This window comes from Phalacrocorax aristotelis, chromosome 3 (assembly GCF_949628215.1).
Source record: "Phalacrocorax aristotelis chromosome 3, bGulAri2.1, whole genome shotgun sequence".
Taxonomy (NCBI): Eukaryota; Metazoa; Chordata; class Aves; order Suliformes; family Phalacrocoracidae; genus Phalacrocorax; species Phalacrocorax aristotelis.
Window position 1 is genome coordinate 99,725,822 of NC_134278.1, and position 19,931 is coordinate 99,745,752.

Consider the following 19,931-nt stretch of genomic DNA (forward strand, 5'->3'; position numbering starts at 1 on the left):
AGAGCTGACATCAAAGGTTTTCACTTGGTGAAAGCAAAAGCAAAATCTGGCACCCTGCACCTTCCTGGAAAGATCTTTAGAAGCCAGGACAAACTGGAATTATATTCCAGAGGGTCAGAACCACAGATTTAAAGATTCATTAGGGAGGACACTTTCTGACCAGAGCTTTCTGGCACCAATGGCAAATCAAAGCAGAGGAAGTGTAGAAAGTCCCCATCCCCACAACATCTCCTTAGTCATAACTGGAGAAGGAAAAGCCCAAATCTACACTGTGACAGCTCAAAAGCACTTTAAGCAAGCAGGAATCTGCAGTGTTTACAGCAAAAATCCACCCAAACGGCCCCGAAACATTGCCTGTGGTCACCCTTCTGCTACAGTTGATGGTGTAGAGCGTTAAGGTGCTAGGTAGCTGAACAAACAAACGAGAGTTTGATGGAAGAAATTGTCTCATAGCCTTAATTACCAGTAGTAGCAAGCCTTGGAAAATTAGTTCCATTGCTTACTAATACTCAACTTAGATTTCAACCTACGCAAACATACTGGGTCAATAGAAATTCTGAGACAAGCACTAAAGTTAAACAAACAACTTCATTCTGTCAGAATTACTTGGAGCAAGTTATCAAAGTAATCGATGGCACGTAATAACTATAAGACAAGTGGTCAATATATTATAGCAGTCAAAGGCAGAGGATGGCTCTAGCAGAGTGATCAATGGCACCCCGGGAATGCCAAAGCGCTTGTGATTAAATGATGTCCATCATGAAGTCATCAGCAGACCCCCGTATGGTTCAGGAGGGTGCCACACCACTCTCTGCGATGGGCACTGAGGCAATCAAGGATTTATCTTCCCTATAAAAACCCCAGGATCCTCTCTGTCTTTTGAAGGGAAGGGGGCACATAGAGTTTATAGAGGAGACCTGATGCTTCCATGGGTTGACCGGTGTTGGCACACCCATCCTGAGGGCCATGGCTGGGGCTGTGGTCAATCCTGGTCTATCAGAGAAGCTGTTCCCCTGGTGCAGCAATCGCCACAGTGATACCACGCCCTCCCACTGGCGGTTCCTGCAGCTGCCGACATGCATCGCGGCATCACTTCCACTCCAGCACATCATTTGTTCCAGAGGAGCCCAACGTGTACTTTTCATCTGATACTCAAAATAACTTGCTTTTAAGTACAGCCTGTCATTTTTAGATGGCTAGAAGTGTCAAAACCATTTGAGATCTAAATGAAATTTTTCCTTTTCAGGATGAGAAAAACAGATCTCTTTGGCCTTAAGTTTTCCTGTATTTTTACTCTTACATTCACTGAGAGTTTTGCTTTTGGTTTATCCTGAAATTGCTAACTCTTGGCTTTTCTTTTTCTTAAATAACCAAAGAACAGAAACACAGTTATTCCCTCAGCTCTACAGAGTGCTGTTCACCCGCACAGCCCCCAAATTCAGGCTCCAGAGATGTGCCATTGACAACACTGACATAACCCAGGTGTGGGGAGCAGAGCAGATCCCACCACCTGCTCCATCTCCATTTCCAGCTTTAGTGTCTCAAACGAAAGCAGCAGCAGCGCCTATGTCCGCATGCTGCTCACCTTGAAACGGAGTGGTTCATCTTCAGGACGCAGCGACTGGCAGGTCGTTGTCTTTTATTAAATACCCAGCTCTCCACCCTCCCCATCCCCCATCGTGACAGGGACATGCAGAAAGATCACTGTGCCACAGACAGATATCTGGGGAATGAGCTTTTATCTCTGGGTGAATGTGTCGCAGAAGTGGAGCTAATTAACTGGGGCTCTGTTTTTGAAAAAGGTTAATATTTTATCACATGTCTTCTATCTTGAGGAATAATTAGCCCTGGCAGTACTAGCTCTGCTGTTTCCCACGGGACTGAGCAAGAGACTGGAGGCTGGAGAGAGACACGTGACACTGATGGATAGACAGCTTCTCAACACTGGGCTAACAGTACATCTAACCAGCAGTTACTTCTCAACACAAACTAACCTGACATAGAATATTAACAGAGGCAAAACCCTGCTCTAAAGGCAGTACATATTCTGCTCATCCTAGTCTATCCCCTCAGGTACAGGGGATGCTTTAAACCAAGGCACTGTGACTCAGTCAAGAGGTTCACAGCTCCGGCACCAGAGCAGCAGTCCAAACCCCTTCTCCCCAGGCACTGCTGCCGGTGCCAGCTCTGGGGCAGTCTCTTCTCTCCTTGCTCCAATGCTTCGGTCTTCACAATAAGAGGGAAACCCCAAGGGCTCCCCCAACTCTTCCATCCCAACAACAAACCTGCTCTCATGGGGGGAACCGACTGCTGAAGCAAATTCCCACAGGGACTGCAGAGGAGAAACTCCCCCCATTGCTTGCACAGCAGTCCTCATCGGGGAGTACAGCACACAACCTCTCCCCATAAGACTGCTAAGAACAGGGCTGGGATGCAAGCAGAGTAAATGGACAAACTGGAAAAGGGTGAGAGAAGAGTAATTTCAGATCAACCCAGACATATTTTGTGCATGCGTTTTTCTTGGCAAAATGCAATGGACGGGTGGGTGGGGAATTTCCAAAATGAAATCAAAACTCTCAGGGGGAAACAAAACCAAAATAACTTAGGTGAAGGAAATATATCACTTCAAGAGCAGGGAGAAATATTTTTCATCTTTTTTTCCTCTCTGAAACAGCAACTTTTGGCAAGCAAAACATCAGTCCAAACAAAAGACGTGTTCTCCTCCAGGGAGGAGACAGCTAGGATGGAGGCTGTGCCTGCTGCTCCTGAGTGAGTTCCTAGGACTCTTGGGAGGATGCCTGTCCCGTATGGATTCTCCTCCTATCCAGCAAGGCACTGTGGGGCTGGAACAAGTGACTATTTGGAGAAACAAAACACAGCACGTAGGAAATGTAATGTTACACCATGGTGTTTGCTGGAACAGTCCAGAGTCACCCTCACTGCCAGGAGCTGGGCTCCGAGACACCAAGGTCCTACGGGCTCCCCCAGTACCGGAACTGCTGATCCCCTTTGCCCTGCAGACACCTTTTAGCTGAGAACACAGCTCAGAAATCATTTCTGCTTGCTGCGCAGACAAGTACCGTAACTCACACTCCTAGCACAGCTCTTTCAGATATAACTGGCTTTGCCCTCCAGAAAAAAAATTAGTAACACAGCCACTTAACTGACATATCCTCCTGCATTCAAAACACCCGCCTATACATTTCCATCGGCTCCTCATACAGTCTAGCTCACTCCTCAACTCCTTCCCAACAGTCACCCTCATCCTTCTCACTCAAGAAAAAGAAAAGGAGGGGGAGGAATAGGACTGCAAATCCACTGCTGCAGTCTAAGTACCATCACAGTTGCCATTTCCTGACAGCATCCATGATTGAGACACAATCAACCCTGCTCCTGAAGAACACTAGCCTCCCCCCGCATCCCTTCCCAGTACCATTTTTAATTAAAGCACCTCAGCCTGCCTTTCTCTAGGCAGCCCCTTGAGATACAAAACTGGGCCATCTCATGGCACATCAGATCCTGCCCCACCTGGTGGCTGCGAACATCCAGTGTCAGAGCCCATGACTCCAGGGTACAGTTCACAACCTGGGACTAGTTGAGCTGCAGTCAAAAACCTGAGGGGAGCCACTGCGCTGCCAGGGTGAGGAAGACATAACACCTCCAAAACCAACAGGGTGGCAATCCTTTCACTGTGATCCAGGTAGCCTGGCAGTAATGATTAACCTCAATTTCTGCCTGGAGTCGCTTGTTGCCTGACCTGACCCACCACCTCTAGCTTCAGGAGCAATCAGGCAAGGGCTGGAGGACACAGTGTTGTTGCAGGCTGCCACAGACATCAGAGCAAAATCTGGGGTTGTGTTGGGATCTCGGCACTTGGAAGCCCCTCTCCTCCCCAGGGAGGTCTGTGCAAGTCACACAGGGCAGTTCAGATGTCAGTGGGGCCTGGGGAAGACACTAACCCCCAGGAAAAGCACTAGAAGAGCCAACATGGACCACTGCAGAAGTCCCATCACATCTGAGGAGGGAAGAACAGGCTCTTCAAGACAAGTGAATGTTGGGATGATGGTCTGGCCAGCAGTGTTGCCCAAGGACAGTCCCCAACCCAGACACAGGCAGCCACCTTGGGGGACATGAGACCTCTCTCAGTCCTCAAGCCCACTATAATCCCATTTCATGCAGCCCCTTTTCATCACTATTTCCTTCCCCCCACCCCACCATTAAAAAAAAAAACAGAAAACTTCAGAAGAGTGCATTAAATAGAAAGAGGTATTTGAAAAGGATCATTGCATTCATCAAGTTTTGTCCCCTGAAGCTACCAGCCTGTGTCTCAGAAGCCATCAGGTCTAGCTGGCCTGCTCCTCAAGACCTCCACCTCCTGGCAAGCTGTCCCACGGGCCAGCAGACCACAAACATGGGGCAGCAAACTCTACAGATGCTATCATGCATTAGGGTGGCCACAACCGTTCCCAGGATGGAGACTTGAACACACACCAGCCATTTCCCAGTACTGTGCATTTCCAACCCTGTTTGCAGCTGATGAGTCCCCAGAGAGACCCATCACACTTCCTGCACAAGCTTTCCAGAAGCAGTAGGTGCAGCTATTGGAAAAAGGCCCCTTACTGACTTCCTACCAGGTGTCCCCACATCTATGTAAGACACCAGCTCCAGCAGAAGCACAAGAAACACAGGTTTTTGTAGCACTAAAATGGTCCAATGAATATTTTTCTCCACTTTCAGGCAACGCCATGAAAGTCTGAGGGATTTCTGTCTCTGAGTGGGAGAGGGATTTTTGTCTCTGACCAAGTTTTCTCAAACCTTAGGAAAGAGGAAAGTTTAGGAGTTTTAGTTCCAGCTTGAAACAAGAAGTCAGGGTTTCTTCCCCTGCCCTGAGCAGCAGAGGTCTGGACGGATCACAGCCCTGCAATCCAGGCAGGATTTAGCCGGGACCTTCCTCTCTTCTTTGAGGAAAGGCAAAGCAGATGGCCACAGTCAGTCTTCAAGTGAGTTCAGGCATCCCTATCAGGAAACACTTCAAATTATGGATCTTATTCTCTCAGAGAAATGCACATAAACCAAGAACCTCTCTCCTGGAAGGAGTGAAGTGGTTTTGGATTTACACAAATGTGAAGGAAAAAAAATGTAGAGGTCTGTGTGCACATCATATTCTGAAATACCAGGGACTAAGGAGTGCATGGAAACATAGGGAAAACATAGGGTGCTTACAGCCCAGCCTATAAGGCTTTCTCCTTTGTTGATTTGGCTCTGGCCAGCTCACATGAGGAGACTGTATCTTTACCACAGTCTTGAATGAGTACAGTAATAAGGCCACCACATCTCACACTGGATGCACTGCACAGGATGCACAGTGGAATTCAGGGCATGAAAAGAGCTGCAGAGCCCAAGCAGCATGAAAAGATGATCCTGGAACACTGTGGGGACTTTGCCAGAGTCTAAGCAACCCCATCACTGTCAAAGCCTTGCAATGTCAAGCCAGAAGAGATACATGAGTGCAATAGTTGAGTGTGGTAGTTAATTGCATCACTCTTGGGTGATGAACCCCAAAGAGAAGAGAGAATTCCCCTCACTGCTGTCCCACCAAGAAGGACCTGAGTCCACTGAACATATCAATGTCACCAAAGCAGCAGCACAGTCTCTCGCTTGTTGATCACATGGATAAAGGCCTCCAGTCACCTAAGCAGCCCTCCATCAGGGCAACTGGACAGTGGTACACAGATTTGAAACACAGATTTGCTACCAATGTAATGATCAATCCTGGAAAAGATGGTGGGTAGCAAGGACAGGAGGCTTTAGCAAGCATGCTTCAATGTGCACCTACCCCTCCTCTCATTTAAATGCACTCACTATGGGCAGAATTAGGGCCCATAGTATTCGCAAGATAGGAAAGATACGGGTAACGCAAGTGCTGCAAGGACAGCTATTCAAGCAATTGCAAAGCTTGTTAAGCAAATGCAGGCAGCTGGCAGAAAAGAACTACAAATTATGTGCGCTGCAATCAAAGTTTGTAAATCATGTCAGCTCTTACAAACGCTGGGCCAAGCCTGAGAGGCAGGAGCCCCAGAGGGGTCAGAGGTTTCTGCAACAGGAGAGAAGCTTAGGCCAGTTTTGTGGGTGACCCCTCTTTGAGCAGGAGGCTGGATCAGAGACCTCCTGTGGTCTCTTCCAACCTGAATTATCCTATGATTTTATGAAGTGCCTGCTTCTGATTAATAGCTGTCTTGCTTTCCTTGCTTAGCTGCCAACAATTGCAAATCTCAACAGTCCTTGTTCTCTCTGCCACCTGAAAACAATCTCTCTGGGTTTTGATCACTTACCTGTTCCTCAAACATCCTTGAGTTTCAAGGTCAAATTCACCCAGAAGACCAAGTACAAAATGTCACTATGTGTGGTGAACACTCCAGATGGACTGAACCCACAAAGTACAGAACTGAGCTCTTTTGAGCAAAAGACTCAGATTTTGGCCCACCTATAGTCATAGGTGGGTAAAGTTTGGCCAACAGGCACACAAAAGCCAATGTTGGCCCAGAAGCAATCGGCAACAAACTGGCCATCACAACCATGAGATGCCAGTACAGCTGTCTGACAGGGGCTGCGAGGCCAAAATAAATAGCACATGGTAGTCCAGGGGACACAGTGCACATTACTATTCAAACTACACCTCACCCTTAAGTCTTTGGCCAGATGGGACCTTCCCAGTTTGCATCCTCTAAATTGAACTTCGTGTTTCATGCTTCAGTTCATTCAAAAGTTCATTCTCCAGCAACACGTAGGCCCAAACTGTGAGTGACAGCAGGTCTAAACTCTAGCACAAAGTTATAGGTAGTGGGTTTTGATAAGGGGAGCTCTATACTGGGTCTTTTGTAGGCAGACAGCAAATTTTCCCAGCTAGGAGAACTGGCTGCACTTGTAACCAACCTGTATAGCAAAGGTCTGAATTTCTGGAGGGCTGAAGAGCTTGAAAACAGGATAACTATGACGAGAAGAGATAATAATGACGGTTCCCTAAAAAATAAAATAAATCCCAGCATCACGTGATGATCCCATCTTACATAGATGGTATGGCTGGATCTCAAACGGTTGATCAGTGGTTGGTGATAGTGTGTGGAGAGAGAGCTGGCTGCTCAAAGCCATGTGTCTCACTGACTTTCAGCTGCCCAACTGCAACAGAAGCTACAAAACATAGTAATATACTTTCTTTCACACCACCAACCTGGGCTAGCTATTTCAACCATTGCCAAAGGGTTACCAGGTTGCACAGAAGCACCATGAGTGATTCCCTCTCTTAAGACGTTGCCCAGCCTGTGAAAGTTTCAAACTTACACCACAATAGCCGATGGATGGCAGAAACAAAACTTGGCCTCTTCAGGCGGTTCCAGTTTATCCCCAAGACACACACCAACCCCTGCTCTGCTTGATGAACTCATATCTTCATCCCCAGAGATTTCAGCCTAAGGAGGTGATGGAAAAACACGGTGTTGAGCACTAACCCCTTGGGGTCTGGTGTCCAAGAGATGAAAGCAATCACCCTGTTTCCTAATGGAGATACTTTCATCTCAATGTGTTTTCCACTGTTCATTTCTGTAACTGCTCGCCTGCAGGGTCATGCTGTGCTCTTGCCTGTAGTCAGGAATAAGAATGAGATCAAGACCAAAGGCAGGGTGATCCCAGATCTGCTGGCAAGAGATCCAGAGACAGCCCTCATCTGTACAGGCTTTTGCCCAAATGTGATAAATGTTATTTTGTAATGAAATCACAAATGACCTGGCTTTGCCCAGAGAACAGCATAACAGCTGGAATAACAGATCAAGAGACAGAAAAGTCTTTGGGATATTTCTGGCAGTCATGCAGCAGCTAATAACAAACCACAAAAGCAAGAAAAGACCTGTACCCCCTTACATTCAGCCCCCTCCAACCTATGCGAGGTGCTGCCAGCCTGCTCTCCCTGAGGCATCATGCACCATTCTCCCAGGGGAGCACCCGCACAGGGACCCCCCAGCCCACACAAGAGGTTGCAGGACAAAGCAAATCCTCCAGCATGCAGACGTGGCCACACAGTCTTCTGGATTTCACTAATGCTGAGTCCAGAGATGTGGCAACATTTGAGTGCTCCATCTCCCCCATCCTCCTCGCCTGACCCCCTCTTCTGCGGGCCAGACAGGCTTAGCCTGCACAGCTCCGTCTGTCCTCATGGACAGAGACCTATCTGCCCCCACCACATGCAAGGCACCTCTGCTCAGACATGCCCCACTCCCTGCTGTCCCACCACCCCTCTGCCACCAGCAGAAGCACTCAGCAGCATCAGCCGCAGGGAGATCTCACGTACACACACACACCTGTACCCACACCACTTCTTGCCCAGGTCTACAACAGAGCGCAACCAGAGTCAGCAACTATCAAGACACTCCCTGAATAAGCAAATTTTAAAAATAACAGAATCCCTCGGGACTTAGTCTGCATCATGCAGGAAACTGGATTAGCCTAGCTACAATCCAGAGGCCACAGTGAGAAATGTATGCAGTCAGCAAAGGGAAGGGCAACAGTAGACAAGAAAAACTTCTAGGTTCAGTTCCACTTTCGACTGTTTGAGGTCCATCCAGGTAATGTCCCAGCAAACCTTCCCTCGAATTCAAAGCGAGTTTGGCCACCTCCTAGGTACTTACCTGCTTCTGCAGGTCTAATGCTCAGGTACTGCTGAGGATGGCAGAGCAGAACCTCACCTCTGTCCTGCTTGTGGAATAAAATGGGCTTTTCTACACATCATAGAATCACAGAATGGTAGGGGTTGAAAGGGACCCCTGGAGATCATCTGGTCCAACCCCCGTGCTTGAGCAGGGACCCCTGCAGCAGGGAACACAGGAACACATCCAGGCGGGTTTTGAATGTCTCCAGGGAAGAAGACTCCACAAGGTCCCTGGGCAGCCTGTTCCACTGCTCTGTCACGTGCACAGTAAAGAATTTTTTTCTCTTGTTTAGCTGGAACTTCCTGTGTTTCAATTTGTGCCTGTTGCCCCTTGTCCTGTTGTCCGGCACAATCCTCTTGACATACACCCTTCAAATATTTATAAGCATTGGTAAGATCCCCCCCTCAGTCTTCTCTTCTCCAGGCTGAACAAACCCAGGTCTCAGCCTTTCCTCAGAAGAGAGATGCTCCAGTCCCCTGATCAGCTTCGTAGCTCTCCACTGAACTGGGGAGCCCAGAACTGGATGTAGTCCTCCAGTTGAGGCCTCACTAAGGCAGAGTAGAGGGGAAGGATAACCTCCCTTGACCTGCTGGCCACACTCCTTTTAATGCACCCCAGGATGCCATTGGCCTTCTTGGCCACAAGAGCACTTTGCTGGCTCAGGGTCAGCCTGATGTCCACCAGCACTCTCAGGTTCTTCTCAGCAGAGCTACTTTCCAGCAGGTCAACCCCCAACCTGTATTGGTGCATGGGGTTGTTCCTCCCCAGGTGCAGGACCTTACACTTCCTTTGTTGAATTTCATCAGGTTCCCCTCGGCCCAGCTCTCCAGCCTGTCCAGGTCTCATTGGATGGCAGCACAGCCTTCTGGTGTATCAGCCACTCCTCCCAGTTTTGTATCATCAGCGAACTTGCTGAGGTTACACTCTGTCCCTTCGTCCAGGTCATTGATGAATATGTTGAACAGGACTGGACCCAGCACAGACCCCTGGGGAACACCGCTAGTTACAGGCCTCCAACCAGACTCTGCACCACTGATCATGACCCTTGAGAACATGTTGTTCTCCAAATATTAAGTTCCTCCTTTGGGGACTCTCAAGAAACCAGGCAAGGAAGATAAGATGCCTAAATCTCTATGTGGGGTACAAAATGCATTTCTAGCTCCTGAGACCCAGTGTTCACCTCGATTCATCTCAAAGTGGTTTTGGTCTAGCAGGCAGTAAAGTTGAAAGAAGACAAGGCAATGTCAGAAGTCCAAGGGGATCACAAACATGCTAAGCCAAAGGCAATGCATCAAAATATACTTTTCTCCTCTTCAACTCTTCAATTCCAAGAAGATATTACAATATTCTCAGTGCACTTGACTGCTTGCCACTCCTAGGATGCAATCACCATCTCAGGCAAAAACAGAACCACTTCAAAACCCGCATGCAATACAGCTGCCCTCACGCAATCTGCACGTGGACATCTACATATGTTTTCACGTGCCGTGTGCCAAACGTATTCACACAGGACACAGAGACACATGGAAGGTGTGCAGCAGCAGAGATGTATCCTCAGCCCTACATGCCCTACACAGGTACCACACCTGGCAGAGGTAGGACAATCCTTGGGACAGTGTATTTGTCTCGGTAATCCCCATCCACAGCAGAGTCAGGTATTTTCAATTACCCCAACTAGAGCTGCTCCAATGTAATGCTGATCATGCAGCCTCTGCACCCTTGGGATGCACGCTGCAATTAATGGGTCAAAATAATGCTGCAGCATGCAGTGCTTCAGGGCTGAAATCCTGAGTTTTCTGCACCTTGAGAATTCAAGACAGCAGCTCTTTGCCCCAGGGGAATGTCACAAGCATCACCTCTTCCTGTCCCTCTGTGAACAGTCCCTACGAGCAGAGCCACCAGCCCTGGGCAGCTCTCCTACCCAATGGACACTCTCCAGCTGGTACCACACTGTTGTTTGAGTCAGGAGACCTGAATGAAGTTTTATGGTGTGTGCTGTTCCCTGCAAAGGCAACATGACAGACTACAAGGGCAGAGCTTTTCTAGGGGGCACAAGTTGGTGTGACGAGGCCCCTGGGCTGCCAGGATGCTCTCATCTTCAGCAGACAATGTGATGCCTAATCTTCATATCTGCCAGTATCCTTACCAGCCTCGTGTTTCAATCACGATTTTAGCAGATGCTTTCTCTCTCTCAGACACACACATATGCACACAAATGCACCCCCTCAAGCAGCTGTAAAATTCAAGCTTAACTGGGTAGGTAGGGCCCCTTGTAAAGCACTCAGGACTCAGTGAGAGATAGAGCTTCAAAAATTTGTAGGATTACTGCTTTATGCCAGGATTTGAGAGGGCTCCATCCCTAGCCTCCTTGCTCTACCAGCTCTTGTGGCAGCACTACTAAACTCAAATCAGCGCTGCAAGACAAATAGAGGAAAACAGGCAGCAGGAAATGCGTGAGGCTACCTGCGATAGCCAGAGAAGTCGGCTGGAGGCTCTTACCTCTCCTCCACCCACTACCTTTTCACCTACTCTCCTCGTCCCCGATTTCACCTCTCTGCTTCGCCACCGTCAGCAAGCACAATCCCCAGCTCAGCTTGGTGCTGGCCACAACTCATGGTCCCAGCTAAGCCTTGCAGCCACAACAGCATCTGCACATCTATTAAACACAATGGAGCATTTGAGAGGTAGAGGTCAGCCTAAGCAGCATATGGAGCAACCACGTGGTGAATACCAGCCTCCCCAGGAGCTGTCTGCCACAGATGGAAAAAGCCCAGGAGCCATCACAACGAAATCTTCTGGCTGGGGGGTGATGCATCCTCCCTGTCAGCTTTCCAAGCCACTGAGCAGTACGGGAGACCTCAGCACCTCTCCCTCCATGTGCACACCTGGCACTGACTCACTCGGTGCCGTTTTGGTCCTGTGGTTTGCCAGTGGGAGTTGGAGAAAGTGGGATGTGGTGATGAGGTAACCCCAATGGCGTGTGGCTACCATGGCGGAGGGGGACTAGCCACCCATTCCAGCGGCATGAGATGGCTGTGCATGATGTAGATGCGCCACCTAGATCTGGAACCAGCCTGCTGCTGTGGTCACAAGGATTTTTTAACCTTGACTCTTGGTGGGGATGTGATACACCACCAGAGGACCATACATGGTCTTCTGGAGAAGGACATCCCTTCACATAGTCCGAGGGATTAGTTAATGCGCAACCAGGAATGCAGTTAACAGCAGGCAGATGCAGGTGAGTCACCAGGAGCAATGCTCCAGCTGTGAGATCTCCCAGGGCAAGGGACATGATGTAGTTGTCAGAAGCCATGGCATTTCCCTGGATGAAACCACCCATAAACCAAGAACAGGCTCGCAGCCCCATGCTGGCTAGAGGCAGGCAAGGGGAGCCACCACAACCTCTCCAGCTCCAAATCCTTATAGTACTGAGATTCTTTTCCAGCAGAAACCGTTCCACTAGTTGCAACTTAAAAAACAAAATCAATCCAGCAAACATTGCTAAGCAACTGACTGTCAGTGCCACATCCCACCCTGCTGAAAGTATTTGCCCTCTCCTTGACCTCCTGGCAAGGAGCTTGCCGCTCAGCCCTTGCCAGATTTTGTATATCCAGCTATTGTTGGCAAGTCCAGATGCTTGGCTGGATTAGCAAAGAAAACTCCAGGAAATCTGCAACCATCCTGGTGAAAAACACCCCACAGAGAGGCTGTAAGGAGCAGCAGTCCCACATCGCAGGCAATAGGATCAGGACTATGAGGTGCTGGTCTCGAGGAATTACCATGGTTTGCAAGTCTGTGTGTCTTGGTGCAGCCATGTGTTGTACAGAGGGGATAAGAGATGGAGAGTAAACCTGCTGAAAACCTGGTCGCAGAGCAGAGCAAGCTGCTTCGGGCAACAACATCTGGCTGAGAGGCTGAAGGAGAGCCTGCTTGCCCATAGGGACATGCTCAAGAGTTGGGTAAGACCCTCTGCAAGTCTCCTGCCCCTCATGCGAACTTTCTTTGGGAATAGCAGCTGGCCAGGAGCACCTTGGCATGGCTCCTGCCATGGTGGTGCCCCTTGGTGTGGGGCCTGTGCCAGGATGCACCTTTCCCCAAGGTCAGCTGAAGCAGAATCAAAGTCTGACTCTTTGGGTTCACTTTCATACAAGCAAGCCTGAGCACTTCCAGTCTGGCTTGCACAAAGCAGCCTGAGCCAGGTTTGCCATTGAAACCAAGTTTCTCTCTAAGCACAGACACTTGGCAGGCCACAAAGCGTGAGCCCTGGGGGTTTCCCATCCCTCACACAAGCCTGGTCTCCTGTACCTAGCTCTCCCCTCTGCAAGATGGACCTCTCCTAATCAGCCCCAGGCTGGACTCTCTTTACATGTTCTGGCACAGCCACCAGCAATTTCTCCCTGCTCCAAGAGCAGGCCATGCTCATCCACACTTTCCCACGCAGCTCCACTGAGTAATTCAGGACCTACTCCCAGGTTGCACAGTAGTGCAAGAGCATCACCTGCAGCAGCTCCCTTAACACCTGTGCCGTGAGCAAGGATTTCTTTCCAGAGAGGGCTTTGCAAACTCTGCACCTTCCTCTCCCCCTCAACCACCATGCCCGGACCCTTCTCCCTCCATTCCACCCATCAGTGCCTGCCTCTCCCAGGTCTCCCAGCAGCCCCATTTCCTCCGCCGCAGCTCTAATGCCCGGCTAATGGTGCACCATCCGCAGCATTGTTCCGACATATTCAATAAATCAGAATCCAATTACCGGGTTAAGGAAATTGGAAGCAAATGCAATTAGCCCTAGCCCCTCCCACATGCTGTGCCCTCGCTTCCTCCTTAATGAGAACTTTTCTTTCACAGGAGCACTCAGCACCGCATCCGCCCACCCAGGAACAAGGTGGCTGCCACTGCGCAGCGGGGGTACAGAGAGGGGGCAGCCGAGTCAATCTTCCATTTTAATAGGGCAGATGGTTAATATCCCTGGCATTAATTCTCTCCAGGAATAGCACACTTGCTCTCTGCTCAGCTATTACAGGCATCCGTCAGGGCTGACAGTTCCTCTCCAGAGAAAGGAGCATCTGGTTCTTACCACGAAAAGGAGCTAAAAAAAATATATAAATAAAAACCCACCATTGCTTGCTATAGGGCTGGAGAATTGGCACTGTTTCAGTATTTCAGCCTAAGCGCTGCATTTGGACCGGAATAGGGGAAATTCAGAGTTGGCTCAGATGGTGGGTATTGGGTTGCTCCAAATGATAGAACTTGGGCAGCAAGGCTTGGGTTCAGCACAGGGCTCCCACCAGAGCAGGGCTTCCCCCAAAAGTGCTCCAAGGAGAAGGCAGGAGAGGACAGCTACTGCCAGTGGGCTGTGACTTAATGCCAGGCACAGCTCCTTGGGAAGGGCTTGCACCAGCTGTGGGCTAGGGATTGCCGGCAGGGGCCAGGCATATACTGTGTTCTCTGAGGACAAGGAGGAAAAATCCATTGAAGGAACCCTGGGGGCATTTCCTACCCCAGTGGGACACCCTGGCATCACTCCGTCCAGCAGACTATCAATCAACCCCACTGACCATCAACAACCTGCAGCTGTGAAGGGCAGCTCTTCCCCAATGAGTTTGGAGAGGCAATCAGAGGGAGGCTACAGCTGCACTCACAGCAAGCAAGGGTGCACCGAAACTCCCACCCTGCCCTTCCCACACTGACAGCAGCTAGGAAGCATGGGTCCCTCAAGGCAACCCTCGCTGCAATCTTGCCTCCCTCAAGAGGTCCTTTGGGAGCCAAAGGATATTTTTGACCCAATGGTGCTGTAGCTGCTAGTAACCCAACTAGTTTTTACTTTCCTCTCCCCCTCCCTCAGCAACAGTCCCTATTCCCCACAGTAACTCCTCTCTCTCCAGAGCAAAATAAGTGCTCAACAGTTATTTTATACCCGTTGCACCATCTCATTGCATCCTCTGCAAAGCAAGAGTTCCCAGCACCAGTGAAGACTCTGCCCACTGTGGGGATGCACTCTCACACACCCATTACTTTTCTGAAGGGGAAAAAAAAAAGGCTTTTAATTTCTTTCCCTGTGGTCCTGGAATAATTTATACAGATTTTCATTAATAGGTTTAGGACTGCCAGAAATGCCAAGAAATCAAGTAAAGCAAAAGATTCAATCCTAAAAATACAACCCAGGCAGAACCAATCCCAAACACACCTGTTGGGCATGGGTGAAGGGCCCAGAACCTCCTAGCATGCCAAAACCACTGCCCTGAAGAAGAAAGGGACTGTTCACCCATACAATGAAGTTTCATGAGGAAGACCAGAAGAAATCGGGGGGAAGCAGAACCTGTGATGGCGGGTGTCACGGACGGCACGGTCACTGGGGATCCTCTCGCTCTCCCGCTGGTTAAAGGCATGGAGCCGGTATGGGTCCTCGCCGCCCTTCCACCTCCGGACACTCAGGTACCTCCGCTCTTCAAACTGATCCCAAAGGTCGTCCCAGTCCATGTCCGAACCCTGTGCATACAAAGTTAGCCCTGTTAGAGAGAGGAGAGACCAGAGGACACCTGACCCCACTCCAGACATCCTCCTGAGCCCTGCCAGAGGTCAGCCAGCCCTGCAGCACAGGCAAGCATCACAAGAGCAGGCTAACAAGGAGTCACATTAGGTCTTCAGGGTTTTTTTTTCCTTAGGTCTTGAAACAGCGTCAAAGAGAGCCTGCCAATTTGAATTTAAAATTACTAATTTGAAACCGAATTCAGGCCTCCGGTGGATCCCCCTCTCAAACAGCACAGTCTCAAGAAAGATAAAAGCACAATGCTCTTGTTAGGGTTTTACTTTCTCTCCAGCCAAAAAACCAAAGGTATTTTACACCACATGCCCCATTACCCCTGTAACCTTTCAAGCAGGAAAGGACCATCAGATAGGACCAGTTTTTCAAGCCCAATCCCACATTTCCACAGCTGTACCCTGGCCCCAGGGCTGGCTCCAGCAACAGGACCCTGGAAGAAGGGGGCCGTCATCCTCCCAGCCCAATTTTGATCCGTCTTTGCCACAAGTCTCCCACCAAGGACTTCAGCCCTACTACAGGGAGGAGAGTGGGCAAGCATGTGCCCATGTGGACCCCCGCCTCCAAAAGGATGGAGGAGCTGCATTTCAGGGTTACCCAACAGCCATCAGCACGTTTAAGCATCCCTTGGCAGCCTGGTGCCATCAGGGGGTTTAAGCATCCCTCAGCAGCATGCTGCTGTCATAAGGTTTAAGCATCCCTCAGCAGTCCGGTGCAGGAGCAGAGAGGACAATGCAGCACCGATAAGATCTCGTTACAGCAGCACAACCTCTTTGATCTCAGCCTACATGTAACACGGAGAGATGCAAACATTTACAGATATCTCAGCCCTGAAGAAAATTGTGATCTTATCCAGTAATTGATCTTTTCTTCTTCATTTCTTTTTTTTTTCCCCTCCTCAGTTCACACCATCTCAAAGCCGATTTTGCCTGCTAATAGCACAAAATTAAGCTTTTGAAATGGGTGATTTTTATCCCGTAATTGATTTTACTCGCATCTGGCAGCATGTTTTCTCTAGTTGTAGGAAGGGGAAGAAGGAGCACCGGCTCCTGCAAGTGAACCGTGGCAGGACCAAACCGGGTACCTCCAGCCACATGATGCCCCACACCACCCTGGATCACAGTGACACAAGCACCCCCAAAAAGCCAACAGTGCTCAGGGATGCAGGGGCTTCCGGATACAGGTTCGTATTCATCCTCCCCTGGTGTGACCCCATGGCTTTCTCAGGAGCTCCTCCAGCACCTACCCCAGTGCAGGAAAGATCAGAAGAAACCACTGAGCCACCAGCCCTACTGGGAGAAAGTTATTCAGAACGGGGTGAAAATTATTCAAGGCTGTGAGAAAGTTATAAAACCAGTAAGGTCATTGCAGGAGGTTTATAAGGAGGATGTATGTAACCCACCTGCGGGCTTTTAGGAGGAGCAACATACACAGGGTGATAAATATTGTTTATGTTTTTTCTAAGGCATCTTGCAAAACATGTTCACCGCCACAGTAAAAGATCAGGGAAAAGTGAGCCAATTGCATCTCAGAGACACCAACGGCCTGACGTTTATAAGATTTCATGATGACCCTGGGGGGCCTGGCACCATTAAAACAACTGCTGCAGAGTTGCAGTCCCTAAATTTTAATGCTGTGAAGAAAAGAAAAAGTTGGTTTTATCAAACTTAATAAGAAGAGAAATGGCTTTTAAAAGCAGCCACAAAGCACTTAAGGCTGTTAGATGTGTGTGTATATATACTTATTTTTTTTAAGTCAGTTAAACCCAGTAGCCTTGGATCAACTAGAAGGGTGCAGTTGAACAAGCATCCGACGGCTCGAGCAGTAGGGCAGCTATGGCTTCAGGAAAACTGGAGCTTCTGCACATGCTGCAAGAGCAGCAAGGCTCAAGCCAGGCCAGCAGAAGCAAGGGGTCAGCATGCAGGAGGCTCCTGGCACATGCGTCGAGGTCTGGGACAGTATTTCCCCAGCACCCGTCTAACCCCACTACCTTCCTGTTACTGGGGGATCCCAGTGGTAAATGGATAGATGGGCAAATACAAGTGCCTTATCCCATGGCATTTGCTTCTCATCCTGCCCTGGATATACCCTGCACCCAAGGGTTGCATTTCTGGTTCACACCACAGTGAATAACTAATACCCCTGTGAAATCTCCACCTGAAAGGCATCAGCTCACCTTGATTCACCCAGGCTTTCCTTTCTGGGTTGAGGAAAGCTATCAGTAGGATGGTTCCTAAATATCAGGTAGCCAAATACACATCTGAGATGAAGAGCAAATAGATGCCAAATGGAGATTAAAGAGTTATTTTAGCCACTATCTGGCCACAAAACAAGCCCACGGATTGGGTTAACTTTCTCAGCCAGAAGTAGATACCCAGGTTTGGTCATTTGCTTTCGACCCATATCTCCTGTCCAAATCTTCTGGGTGTTCTTCAGCTTTCCATCCCAAGATTCCCTGCAAGGGTAACAGAAATCAGAGCAGGATGCTAAGGCACACGCACTCGCTGACCTCTGCAAAAAAATACCTGCGCAAAGCGGTGAGGCAGCAGCCTCAGATGAAAAGCTCCCAGCTACGCAAGTAGAGGGAGGCAGGAGACGTCCCCAACCTGCACACAGGGACTTGCCTGCTTCTTGGTGCCTGATCAGGGATGGGGAAAGTGACTTAAAGCGTAAGGAGAAATCCCCTTCGCTCACCCAGGGACAGCACATCAGTTACAGGTTACTGGATAAGGTCTTCATTATAATATTTCCGCCATGTATTATCACCTCTTCCTCACAGCAGAATTCTGTCTTGGGAGTTATTTAACTGATGTGCAGAAATCTAAATTTAATTTATTATGATCTAACTCACTTTAGAAGCCAAATTACCCTGCACTAGAAAAGGATCAAGTCAATACTCCACTTGCCTTTCTATTTATCTTCTACAGGGCTTCTCTCTCCAAGCTTCATATTCATTTTCTCTCATGTACCAGTAATAAATTTCCATTTTTTTTCTTGAAATTAGGTAATTTCTCTTTCAACATTGCAGTTTAATGGCTGGTATTAATTATAGGAAACACAGTCAATGCTTAAAAGACTTTGAGAGACTCAGTGAGTCTGCAGGAAAGAGAGGGCAAAAAATATCCAAAGGGGTAGCCAGCCACTCTTGGCAAACGAGTGCTCCCTCTTCTGACACTGCATGGGCGCGGGGGGGTCCCCAGTGGGGTCAACAAGAGGGACACCACCACCCCCAGCCCAGGTAAAGAGACACGGACAAAATTCACTGTGGAGAGGAGCTCCCATCTCATGCCAGCACCCAGCCAAGAGCAGGGCTCGCAGAGAGTCTTCTGCTTTGCCAGCTCACTAAAAGCACCCCCCAAAACCACTAAAGGCATCCTCCCAAAACTGCCTGCCATCTCACAAGCAAAGGGCAAACAGCAAACCCCTAGAGAAAGCACAGAGGCAGCTTTTCACCACAACTGTACATTAAAGATCGAAAGCCTCTCTGCGCAAAGACATAATTCATCATCTGCCTCTTAAATCACGGCTCAGAAACAAAAAAGGGGAAAAAAATATTAAAAAAAAAAAAAGTGGTGCTGTGGGGGGAGAGCAGGTCATTAGCAGTAAAACTACAATTTTCTGGCAACTGCTAATGCCTTGTTTATGTGGATTTCTGCAAATATGGCATTTTAATGGCATAATAATTGTGTGATTACAGTACAGCAGAGATCGCTGGAGCAGGAAGGAGGAACAAGCGACCCAGCTGGCTGCTGCTGCAGACCTGCAGCGTCCCCACAGGATCCTCTGCCCCCTCCTGCCTGCACCCTCACCGTGATGGGAGGTCAGAGCAGGCTGGACACCAGGGAGGGGGCTGACATGTTGTGGCTGCACCTCGGCTGCAGTGAGGCGGCCTGGTGGGGAAAGGGAATTTTGGGTGACACGACTGGCCTAAGAAGAGCTGGCAGTGACCAGGGACAGGCAGGTCACACTGGTCCCCAGGGCCAGCCTCCAGGAAGAAAATTAGTGGGTGGCACAAGCCAAGAACGGACTCTTACTCACTTTCTTCTTTTGTGGCATTGTTTTAAAATAGGGAACTTAAGCATCTGCTAAAATAAAAGCCAGTTTCCTCTTGGGGCTATTGTGTGTTACTGTTAGATCAAGGTGAATTGCACTGGCACCATCCACCTCCTTTCAGGAAGCAGCAAACCCAAGACAGCCCAGTGGGCAGGCAGAGCTGCCAGCGTTAGCTGGGGAACCCCAAGTTTTGCCCAGGTGAAGGGGTTTTGCCTGTGCAGGTGCATTGACAACCCCAAGGGGATCTAGCAGTTGGCCAAATGTGCCACTACAAACCCTTGGCCCTGCCCTGCACCCAGCTTTCCCTGGAAAATCTCATTCCTACATAATCCCTCTACTGAGCATTCACTGCTGAGCTTCCATCCTGCCTTTCCTGGGACTAAGACATTTAAAAAAAATGGAAGAGTTGGGAAATAAAAAATAAATTTTAAAAAAAACCACCACATCATCACAAGCTCCAATAAACATGTGAAAACTCCAGAAACTTGGATGCCACACAGCATATCACTGCCTGGCCACGCTCAGTCGCTCTTCTGCCTGCAGACGGTTGGAGCATGCGTGTATATTCACCGCAGCTCAGGGGCACTGGAGGTGGAGGGCAATCTTTCAGCAGGAATTGCAACCAGGCATTATACAAATGA

General features: G+C 49.1%; 1 protein-coding gene across 1 annotated transcript in view; it reads right to left on the reverse strand.

Annotated features, from left to right (window-relative positions):
* Positions 1–19,931, reverse strand: part of GALNT14 (polypeptide N-acetylgalactosaminyltransferase 14) — a 105,156-nt gene that overhangs the window by 53,390 nt on the left and 31,835 nt on the right. The window contains exon 2 of the mRNA XM_075088701.1: positions 15,016–15,185. Within this exon, the coding sequence (XP_074944802.1) occupies positions 15,016–15,185 (170 nt within the window). The remainder of the gene's footprint in view (positions 1–15,015; positions 15,186–19,931) is intronic.